This window comes from Gossypium hirsutum, chromosome D07 (genome assembly GCF_007990345.1).
Source record: "Gossypium hirsutum isolate 1008001.06 chromosome D07, Gossypium_hirsutum_v2.1, whole genome shotgun sequence".
NCBI classification, from domain to species: Eukaryota; Viridiplantae; Streptophyta; class Magnoliopsida; order Malvales; family Malvaceae; genus Gossypium; species Gossypium hirsutum.
This window is the reverse complement of record NC_053443.1, coordinates 11,306,344-11,318,699: the sequence shown is the minus strand read 5'-3', so window position 1 is coordinate 11,318,699 and position 12,356 is coordinate 11,306,344. Positions and strand designations below refer to the sequence as shown.

Here is a 12,356-nt window from a genome sequence, read left to right as displayed (position 1 = left end):
AATTAAACAGAACCTAAGGTTTGATTTTTTAACCAATGCAATGATACAAGGTATAACTACCAAAGACAGTTAGCAGTTCCACGTTAATGTTCTAGGATGCAAAAACATTACTTTCAAACATTTGACCGTATCAGCACCTGGAGAAAGCCCAAACACAGATGGGATTCACATCAGGAGATCAGATGAGGTCAATGTTCTTAACACGGAGATAAAAACTGGTGATGATTGTGTTTCAATTGAGGATGGTTCCAAAAATTTGGTTATGAATGGAGTAACTTGTGGACCAGGACATGTATCAATATTGGCAGTCTCGGACTGTTTAAAAATGAAGAACTCGTTGATGGAGTTACAGTAAAAAATTGCACTTTGACTAATACTTCAAATGGTGTTAGAATCAAAAGTTGGCCAGGTGCTGAACCCAACACTTGTTCGAACATTCACTTTGAGAATATTACCGTGACCAATGTCAGTTCTCCTATTATAATTGATCAGAAATATTGCCCATGGAACAAATGCAAAATAAATGTATGTACATATTTATCAAAATCGTAAGAGAGCAAAAAGAGTTAATCGGTCATTGAATCATTATTTTGTTGATGCAAGAAGAATCAAAAGTTAAACTAAGCAACATTAGTTTCAAAAATATTCACGACACTTCTGCGCTGCCAGAAGCTGTCAAGATTATTTGTAGCTCTACTTTGCCGTGTGTAAAAGTGGAACTTGCCAACATAGAAATTACGCACAGTGGACCGACTGGACCTGTAGTATCACAATGTTCGAATGTGAAGCCTAAAATTAGTGACAAACAAAATCCAGCTGCATGTTCTGCCCTTATCGTTGCAAAACCTACCCTGATCGCTTAATCAATAGCATAGGTATAATTTTTTGGGTAAACTATTAAAATAGTCACTTTTGTTTACCTTAGGTTACATTTTAGTCACTTATGTTTGAAATGTTACATTTTAGTCACTTACGTTATCGTATTGTAACATTTTAGTCACTGAGCCGTTAATTGCCATTAATAGTATAATGGTAAGCTGACGTGGCATGTTAAATCATCATTTTAAATGAAAATTTTAGGTTAAATTATACAATTGATCCCTATATTTTCTGTTTTGAGCAATTTAATTTTTTCTTTTATGTTTTTAAACTTTTTTTTTCCTTATTTTCCATTCTCTTTTATTTCTCCCTCTATTTTCCTCCCTTTTCCATTTTTTTAACATATTTTTTTATGTTTTCCATTTGTTAAAACTAGTCCCTATACTTTTATTTTTTTGAACAATTTAATTTTTTTCCTTTTTATTTTTATTCACAATTGTCTATAATAAGCACAAAAAAAAAGATTAAAAATCTTTATTCTGGGTTTTCATTGAAGATCAATACAAAGTTTTTTAACTTTCCTTTTTTTTTATTTTCCATTCTCTTTTGTTTCTCCCTCTGTTTTCCTCCCTTCTCTGTTTCTTTTAACATAGTTTTTCTATATTTTCTGTTTGTTAAAACTAGTCTCTATACTTTTATTTTGGTATTGGGTATTTCTTGTACGTTCTGTTTAATCTTCCTTTTGATTAGTTTTTAGTATGTTTTCAACTTAGGGTAACAATTTTGTATTGATCTTCAATGAAAACCCAGAGTAAAGATTTTTTTAAATCTTTTTTTGCTTATTGTAAACAAATGTGAATTGGAGCTTTTTATATTTTACACCTATTGTTGATGCTATACAAAGGATCCAAAAATGGTTTATTATGGTGACTTTATAGAATTTCTTGGACTTGATATTTCAATGAAGATTCTCATGATATTGGTTAACCCTTTTGATCCCATTAGAGTTAACTTGATTTCTAGTTTTTGGCACCAATTTGGTAAACAAATTAATGTCTTTGGTAGAAGTTAGCTTGGTGTTCTATTATAGATTGAAGAAGAATTGGTATTGATTAATTCAATAAGATCGATTTTATTCATCTTGCAATGATCAAAAACGGTCTTTGGGTTTACACACAAAGTATGTAATCAAAGATAATTTGCTTTAACAAATAAAGAAATAAAAAAATTAAATTGTTCAAAAAAAAGTATAGGGACTAGTTTTAACAAATGGAAAATATAAAAAAACTACATTAAAAAAAATGGAGAAGGGAGGAAAACAGAGAGAGAAGTAAACAAGGATGGAAAATAAAGGGAAAAAAAAGAAAATTAAAAGAACATAAAAGAAAAGAATTAAATTGCTCAAAATGAAAAAAATATAGGGACTAATTTTATAATTTAACCTAAAATTTTCGTTTGAAATGATGATTTAATGTGCCACATTAGCTTACTGTTACATTGTTAACGGAAATTAACGGCTTAGTGACTAAAATGTTACAACACGATAACGTAAGTGACTAAAACGTAACATTTCAAACATAAGTGACTAAAATATAACCCGAAGCAAATAAAAGTGACTATTTTGATAGTTTACCCTAAATTTTTTTTGATGAGGTTGTAATTGCTATAATTATTTTTATTTTGCAAACAATTTTTTTTTACATTCCATGTTATTAAGAATATTTTTCTTAAGCTTAATTATTTTTAAAAATACACTTCAACAAAAAATATTGCAATTTGATAACATTTTATGCTTTTAGGCTTACGATATAATAATTATTAAAATACTACTGAACAAGATACTATTTAATTATTTTGTTTTTTTATTTATCTAAATTTGTTTTTTTATTTATAAAATTGGCATAATAAAAATTTTAATCCTAAATATTTATACATTTATTAGTTTAGTTTTGATTCTCAAAATAACCTTTAACTTTTACACATTGTATAATTTGATTTTTTTATAGTTTTTTTTATGACTCTTTCACCTTAAAAGCTAAAAAAATAAATTTATCAATTAAATTTGATCCAAAATATATTAAAATTAAAAATCTAAAAATTTAATATAATAATTTTATCTTTTCTTATTGTTTTAAATTTAACCTTGTATGTTACAAACAAAAGCAAAACAGTAAAAAAATAAAAAAAATTGCACTATATAAATGTTAGGGAGTTGAATTTTTTAGAATCAAGATCAAATTGACACAATGTATAAACGATGAGAGCTAAAATTACTATTATGTCAATATTAAAAGCTGTCAAAGTTGTATAAAATGTTTGGCGATGGAATCCATCAAACTGGTTGAATAAAAAATCGATGGTTTAACCTGTTCAGCCACTTGTTCAATTATTGACACTGAATGTAATCATCACTTGAAAATTTATATAAAATTTTTAAATTTTAAATAATAATACCTTAAATTCAAAGACCAAAAGGAATTTATCTGTCAAATTCAAGTGACAAAGTGGATTAAAAAAATAAATCTAACAACCAAATTTTTAAATGATAACATGATTCTCCAAGCACTTTTTGGAACAAGGTTGCCAGCAATTATTGGAGGCTCTTATGCTTATGTTATCCCAATAGCCTATATAATAAACGACCAGTCATTGCAACGAATTAGTGACTCCTCCTGTTTATGTACTAAGCCGTGGCATTGGCTGGCAGGTAGGACAGTTTAACATAACTATCAATCAAACATTATGAAACTCCAACTTAAGGCCTCGTTGGCCTTACAATAAGGACCAATCCCTCATTGGCAATCCATTGAATGAATGCATTTATACATATATATGTTTGCTAGGTGGTTGATTTTTGTAATAAATTTGCAAGGGATTGAGATAATGCTTGATGGACTATTCGGAACGGTCACCATTTCTACGGTTTCCGTATAAGATATGCTTTTAGACCAACCATTGGTGCAAGTTGCTAGTGTTGTATTATTCTCCCATGTTGATATCATAGTTATGTTTCAGGGAAAACGTCAAACTCCTAGGATTAACCCGAGTTGGAAGTTGTCGAGTTGATTAGATAACTGCTGGCTTCATGATGTTTTTCTCTATGTTTGGTATATGTCCAACATTGATATGCTCGATCTTTTATATATATATTTGAAAAATCATACTTATATTCATATCTGAATATATGTTGAAAAGAAATAAAAATTCAGGTAATATAAAAGGGTTAAATTACTTTTTGAGATGTGAACTTGACAATTTTTCCCATATTGTGGAACCTTAAACCTTAAATTTGACAATTGTTTCTACTTTGAGGCTTAAATTTTTTTATCTAAATTAAACCTTGAAATTTGCAGTTGTTCTCATATTGGGGTTTGAACTTTTGTTTTGTTCAAGTTAGTTATTAAAAACCCTAGAGTTCAAGCCCCAATGTGGGAACAATTGCCAAGTTCAAGGACTAACTTGGAAAAAAAAATTATATCCCCAAAGTGAAAACGATTACCTAATTCAGGTCTCAATGCGAGAACAATTTACTAGGCTCAAAACCTAACTTTGGCAAAAAAAAGTTTAGACTCCAGTGTAAAAAAGTTATTAAAATAGATCCAAATAGTGATTTAATTTTTAACATATATGATATTTTGTGTAGGAAAATTTGGAGCAGTGTTTGCATCCATACCTTTCCCGATCTTTGCAGCACTTTATTGTATACTTTTCGGCCTTGTAGGTATGTTTTAATTTAAACCATATGTACCCATTTTTATCCCAACCTTAGATTGTCACATCCTGGAAACCAGCCGATATAGACTAAAAATAGAGTAAATAGAAATCACGTTAGTAATTAGGACTAAATAGGAATAATAACGACAATAGAGAACTTAGGTAAATTAGGACTAATGGTTAGTGGGGGATTTATTAAAGCAGGGTAGAATTAGGAGGGATCTATAGGATAAGTAAACTAAATTTATAAATGAATTTGGCTATATAAGCCATCACTTCTCATTTGCTTCTCCTGTTTTAATTTCCTTTTTTTAAATTATTTTCTTTCTTTTTACACTTTCTTCATTTCAAAAACTGTTGCATCTGGTAGTTAATTTTCCTTCAAAATTTTCTTGCGCATTACATTTTCTAAGCAACCAAGCACCATTTTCTTCTTTAAATTCTCAAGTAAAACACCAACTTTTTCTTCTTAAACTTTGGTTCGGTTATTGAGCGGACCACTCGAGAGTCACGAAGGATAGCAAAACCGAAGGTAAACAATCTATTTTCATATCAAATCTGCATGAAATGCTTTTGACTAAAGTATCTACGGTTTAGTTAGGAAATATAAATGATCTTTGTTTTTTTTATGATCTGGCTTCATGAAAATGGTGGATTGAAGTCGGCAAAACTAAGAAATGTTGTTTAAAATGATTTTATTCTTGAGGAAGATGATGAACAGTGACTGATTCTTAAAGGAAAGAGTTAGGTGAGATTAACATTTAATTAACAGTCTAGATCTACAAATATATGAGTTAGGAGGGTTAAAAGTTAGGAAATGGGGTAAGTATTAGAGCAATAAAAATCTGCAAGAGATAATGTAAGTAGTGGGCTGTTATTGAGTAGAGAATCAATTAAATTGTTTTAGACAATATGTGATGTGTATTTGTTCATGCGAAGCTGAAAATACCAGAGGAGCATCGACTAGTAGAGACAAAGGCAAGGAAAAGGTCACATAATCGACATTGTGGTGTACAAGGTGAGTACACTATATACTGCACTTGAAAACAAGGTCGAGCTCTACTGAAAGCAAGTAAGACATGCGAACCCTGTCGTCATGTTATGAATTGAACAAGTGCATGTGTGAGCCTCTTCCATGCATTGTGCAAACCTCATCCATGTGCGTTGTGCGAACTCTTAGCATGAATCTATGTGCGTGTGTTTTTACATGCTATGCAAACCTTGAGTAAAATGTATACATGCGTCCAGGGTTAGGTTAAATATATAATATATATAGGCGTCTAAAGTTTGTTATATAGTATAATTTGTGTGTACTGTTATATATTATAGATAAGTTTGTGGCATTTAATTTATGTTTTATATATACATGATGTAAAAGGGAATTGTTATACACAATGAAAGCATGCACCAAGGTTATTATAAATAATATATGTACATATCTTTACATTAAAAGGGTTTTGTATTATATGTATGCATGCGCGGGTTTTAATATAAAAAATACATAAACATACCTTTGCATTAAAAAGTTTTGTTCTATCTATTATATATAAATGTATATATATGCGGTGTGCGAACCCTAAGTCTCATATGCTGCTGTTTTATGGTTAATGTTCTGTATATGCGAGCTTAATGCTTTCCAAGCTATTCTATGACGAGTTGTAGTACTGTGAGCTCTATTAAAAATTGTGAGCCTAAAATGACGTTATCTGTAAATTTGTATTACTGTGATATGTTGGCATTGTGAATTTTTTAAACCATTGGATATAGTTAGCATGCCAAAGGATTGTGAGTGCTCACCTATGTAATGTGATAAGAAATTGTGGCCCAATGATTCGATGGAGAAATAAGGGAATGTCGGGCAATGCTCCATTCATCGGGGATCATAAGGGTGTATTTTTTAGAGAGTGTGAGCATTCGTGCTACACTTATATGGTGATTTGAGTGGCTCTATGAGTCTTAGGGTGTATTTTAGGAGATCCGTTTATCCAATGAGTATATTATTTAATTATGTTTCATTTTCACAAATTGCCAATATATCACTAAACTAAAAGGGGTTGATTATATGTGAATTAATGACATGCGAACCGATTGTATGCAAACCACCTACATGTAGAACTGTTTATGTGCAAATTGTTATATCTGATCTGTCTGTAAGTGAGTTGTTTAGTATGTGAATTATTGATGTGTTTTCTTGTGTTGTGTACATGTGTATTCACTGAGCTTTCCCAAGCTCATCTCTTTACTTTCTTCTCCCTTTACGATAAGTAGTGTGCAGGATAACGAGGAGGGCAGCAGTTTGGTGATCCATTGCACAAACTTTCTTTCTACAGTATGTGCGCCGAGCTTATAAAACCCCAAGAAGGCAATGTGGGACATTTCCAGGCTAGAGATTTGGAATGAGAGTTAGATAATTTTAGACAATTTAAAAATAATTTTTTAGAGGGTTGTAATTGGATTTTTTGGCCTATTTTAACTTTTTAGATTTTTTTAATCTCCGTGTTTGCTTGTTTGGCTGAATTTTCTGTTTGAATTATATGATACTGCCCATATGAACTAACGAGACATTTTGAAGCTAGTAGAACCTGCCGAAATCGATGTACGCCTTATTCTGCTTATTATATAACTTATAGTTTGATTTAGAAAAGCATGCTCTTAGGAGTAAATGCTTGTATGAAATATTCTGTATATGTATGGTGGGTATGAATCGTTGGTGTGATTTGTGGTAGTTTTTTGGAGAGTTACCTCGGTGGCTAATGTGTTACTCGAAATTCAAGTTGGACCGTCCTGGCCGAGTTTGGGGTGTCATATAGATCTTTACTCAATTAATCCAAATTCAAGCCTGGTTTAAAATTTTTTTTACCATAAAAGGTCATAGTAGTTTAAGAACTTAATAACTTTTATCAATTTAATCCTTAAATTTAGATTCCATTAAAGTATACTAAAATGATATTATTAAATTCTGCTATGCCATCACTTGGTTTTTTTAAATTAATAATTTAATATATTTCTTGTGTTTTTTAGATTTTAAAATTTTAGGTGATGGCGTCGTAGATTAAAAATTTTACATCATCCGAATCCAAGCTGATGACAAAATTTCCCAATTTTGTCAAAGACAAATATGGACCAAGATGAAAAAAAATTATTTCATTTAGGATTAAATATTGGTTTATCCCATCTTAGTAACCTTAATGAAAATATTGTTGCTTTGTTGATTGCAGGCTCCGCTAGATTATCGTGTCTACAATTCAAAAACATGAATTGCATGAGAAACCTTATCATAACAGGATTATAACTCTTCTTAGGGATTTCCATCCCTCAATTCTTCAACCAATATTGGAACCCATCCCATCATGACCTCGCTCACATCGATGCAGCCTGGGTAAGTGTTTTTTTTAAAAAAAACTTGAATCCCATATTCTTCAATGATAAAAGAGGGTAAAAAAGTGAATGATTTTTGTAGTTCAATGCATTCGTGAACACCGTGTTCTCATCACTGGCGATGGTGGGATTGACGGTGGCGGTGATCTTAGACAACACGATAAAAGTGGAGAAATCGAAGAAAGATAGAGGGATGTCATGGTGGGTTAAGTTTAGAACATTTAGAGGAGATAATAGGATTGAAGAATTTTATACTTTTCCTTCTAATCTTAATAGGTTTTTTCCACCAACCTAAAATTCCCAAAATTAGGTTTGGTAGTTGCAGATATTTTACTAGCTTTTCCTTTGATAAAGGGTAGTAGTAGATGGCAAGTCGAGTAATTTTTCAAAACATTTTAGGAATTATTAATTAATTTATATTATTTAAATTTTAATTTTTTTATAAATATTTTTGTATTAGTGGCAAGAGTAATTTAAACATTAATATTTAAAGTTGTCAACATTGCTATTAAAGTAAGGCCTTAACCTTTTGGCTGGCGGTGTGGTTGTTGACGATTATATGGCTGACAATCAACCCTCTCTTCCCCCTTTATCTTCTTTCTCGTTGACTTTTGTATTAGCCGACATAGTACCGGTATGTGGACGCTAATGAGATGCGAATGAGCATCCTCTTTTTCGACATAATAATGCATTGCTTGGCTCCTCTGCTAAGGGTTTGATTTCCCATTTTGGGAGCTTTTGGGCATATTTAGTTTGCCTATTTTTGCTCAATCTTTTCACATTTATTGGGTGCTTGAGGTGTGTGCATTGTAACAGTAGTGAGGGCATGGAAAAACTCTACACATCAAGGTTTAACCTTCTTAGTCCTAATGGCTAAACACCAATATATGATAGAGTTTTCAAATTGATTCAAACAGAGTATGATTTTCTTTTGTAATTCATTTTTTTTATTTACATCTTATTTTGTACATTTATTCGAGATTTGGTCCTCACTTGTAAACTTTTTTCGTTGAATGGATATTATTTAAAAAAAACTTACAATTGAATTAAAATAAAAGAAAAGCGTATTTGCATATTATGTTTATTCTTTAAAAAATGAAAAACAAAGATACTTAGTAGCATTATAACTACACTTGTAGAACATTGCTGATACATGAAATAATTATATGAAATTGCAATGAGACTTTGAATTCAAGTAATTTACCCAATAGAGCCAGTGCCCCTTGGCTTGTGACACCAACTCAGTTAAGGCAGGCTCTATTTGTTTCATTGAAAATGGTTTCTGAAAAATATTTTCTACATTTTCCTGTGTTTGTTTCATAAAAGCGATATATTTTTTAAGTACAACTACCTTAAATGGCCCTTGTAAGGCTTCTATTGAGCTTCAAGTTGAAGGCATTGTGAAGGCTCCGACAGACCCTAGTGCTTTTAAGAAGCCTAAATGGATTGCCTTCAATAGAATTGAAAATTTCAAATTGTCTGGCGGAGGAGTTTTCGATAGCCAGGGAACCACTGCTTATAAAAGGGAAGGTTGCGAAAAGCACGATTATTGTGATTCACTTCCTATTGTAAGTTCTGTTCTTATTGAGAAGTTATGACTTTTTTTTTATAAATAGAATTAAGTAATAATTATTTTTTGTTTCATTCAGAAATTAAACACAACCTAAGGTTTGATTTTTTAACCAACACAATGGTGCAAGGTATAACTACCAAAGACAACAAGCAGTTCCACGTTAATGTTCTAGGATGCAAAAACGTTACTTTCAAACATTTGACCGTATCAGCACCTAGAGAAAGCCCAAACACAGATGAGATTCACATTGGGAGATCAGATGGGGTCAATGTTCTTAACACGGAGATAAAAACTGGTGATGATTGTGTTTCAATTGGGGATGGTTCCAAAAATTTGGTTATGAATGGAGTAACTTGTGGACCAGGACATAGTATTAATATTGGCAGTCTCAGATTGTTTAAAAATGAAGAACCCGTTGATGGAGTTACAGTAAAAAATTGCACTTTGACTAATACTTCAAATGGTGTTAGAATCAAAAGTTGGCCAGGTGCTGAACCCGACACTTGTTCGAACATTCACTTTGAGGATATTACCGTGACCAATGTCAGTTCTCCTATTATAATTGATTAGAAATAGTGCCCATGGAATAAATGCAAAATAAATGTATGTACATATTTATCAAAATCGTAAGAGAACAAAAAGAGTTAATCGGTCATTAAATCATTATTTTGTTGATGAAGGAAGAATCAAAAGTTAAACTAAGCAACATTAGTTTCAAAAATATTCATGGTACTTCTGCGCTTCCAGAAGTTGTCAAGATTATTTACAGTGAAATTACGCACAGTAGGCCGACTCGACCTGCAATATCACAATGTTCGAACGTGAAGCCTAAAGTTAGTGGCAAACAAAATCCAGCTGCATGTTTTGCCCCTATCGCAGCGAAACTGACCCCGATTGCTTAATCAGTAGCATAGGTATAAATTTTTTTTGATGAGGTTGTGACTGCTATAATTATTTTTATTTTGCATACAAATTTTGTTTTGTTTTACATTCTATGTTTTTAAGAATTTTTTCTTAAACTTAATTATTTTTAAAAATATACTTCAACAAAAAATATTGCAATGTGATAACATTTTATGCATTTAGGCTTACGATATCATTACTATTAAAATACTACTGAACTAGATACTATTTAATTATTTTGTTTTTTATTTATCTAAATTTTTTTAGTTTATAAAATTAGCATAATAAAAATTGTAATCGTCAATATTTATACATTTTATCAATTTAGTTTTGATTCTAAAAAGAACCTTTATCTTTTGCACATTGTATAATTTAAATTTTTTTATAGTTTTGCTTTTTTTTATGACTCTTTTAGGTTAAAAGCAAAAAAATAAATTTATCAATTAAATTTGATCCAAAATATATTAAAACTAAAAATCTAAAAATTTAATATAATAATTTTATCTTTTCTTATTGTTTTAAATTTAACCTTGAATGTTACAGACAAAAGCAAAACTGTAAAAAATAAAAAAATTGCACTGTATAAATGTTAGGGAGTTGAATTTTTTAGAATCAAGATCAAATTGACACAATATATAAACGATGAGAGATAAAATTACTATTATGTGAATATTAAAAGCTGTCGAAGTTGTATAAAATGTTTGGCGATGGAATCCATCAAACTGGTTGAATTAAAAATCGATGGTTTAACCTGTTCAACCACTTGTTCAATTGTTGACACTGAATATAATCATCGCTTGAAAATTTATATAAAATTTTTAAAATTTAAAGGATAATACCTTAAATTCAAAGACCAAAAGGAATTTATTTGTCAAATTCAAGTGACAAAGTGGATAAAAAAAACCTAATAGCCAAATTTTTAAATGATAACACGATTCTCCAAGCACTTTTTGGAACAAGAATGCCAATAGTTATTGGAGGTTATTATGCTTATGTTTTCCTAATAGCCTATATAGTAAATGACCCATCATTGCAACGAATAAGTAACTCCTCCTCCGGCTTACGTACTAAGCCGTGGCATTGGCTGCCAGTTAGGACAGTTTAACATAACTATCAATCAAACAAGCCCTTCCCTTGGAAAAATCGAGAACAAGTTACCCAAAAACCATCGTATAACCGAAGAAAATCCTCCCTAGATTAAACTCTAACTTAGGGCCTTGTTGGTCTTACAATAAGGACCAATCCCTCATTGGCAATCCATTGAATGAATGCATTTATACATATATATGTTTCCTAGGTGGTTGATTTTTGAAATAATTTTGCAAGGGATTAGGATAATGCTTGATTGACTATTCGAAACGGTCACCAGTTCCACGATTTTCGTGTAAGATATGCTTCGAGACTAGCCATTGGTGCAAGCTGCTAGTGTTGCATTATTCTCCCATGTTGATATCATAGATATGGTTCAGGGAAAACATCAGACTCCTAGGATTAACCTGAGGTTCAAGTCACCGAGTTGATCAGGTAACTGCTAGCTTCATGACGTTTTTCTCTATATTTGGTATATGTCTAACATTGATATGCTTGATCTTTTATGTATATATATATTTGAACAATCATACTTATATTCATATCTGAATATATGTTGATAAGAAATAAAAATTTAGGTAATATAAAGGGTTAAATTACTTTTTGAGATGTGAACTTGACAAATTTTCCCATATTGTGGAACCTTAAACCTTAAATTTGGCAATTGTTTCTACTTTGGGGCCTAAATTTTTTTTATCTAAATTAAACCTTGAAATTTGCAGTTGTTTTCACATTGGGGTTTGAATTTTCTTTTGTTCAAGTTAGTCCTTAAAACCCCTAGAGTTTAGGCCCCAATGTGGGAACAATTGCTAAGTTCAAAGACTAACTTGGACAAGAAAAAAGTCAAGCCCCAAACTGGGAACGATTACCTAATTTAGGT

The 12,356-nt window shown here is 31.0% G+C and overlaps 1 protein-coding gene and 1 pseudogene across 1 annotated transcript; both read left to right on the top strand.

Moving 5' to 3' along the window:
- Nucleotides 1–40: 40 nt before the first annotated feature.
- LOC121219126 (polygalacturonase-like) lies at nt 41–974 on the top strand (annotated as a pseudogene).
- An 8,627-nt stretch (nt 975–9,601) lies between these two features.
- LOC107956000 (polygalacturonase-like) lies at nt 9,602–10,386 on the top strand. The gene is made up of 2 exons (XM_041096804.1): nt 9,602–10,027; nt 10,165–10,386. The coding sequence occupies exons 1-2, from the start codon at nt 9,602–9,604 to the stop codon at nt 10,384–10,386; spliced, it is 648 nt and encodes a 215-aa protein (XP_040952738.1).
- Nucleotides 10,387–12,356: the final 1,970 nt, after the last annotated feature.

Excerpts from the sequence above, each read along its gene's own strand:
- LOC107956000 (XM_041096804.1), top strand. The coding sequence starts at position 9,602 with ATGGTGCAAGGTATAACTACCAAAGACAACAAGCAGTTCCACGTTAAT. Across the intron at positions 10,028-10,164 it reads AGGATATTACCGTGACCAAT|GAAGAATCAAAAGTTAAACT; the intron begins GTCAGTTCTCCT and ends TTGTTGATGAAG.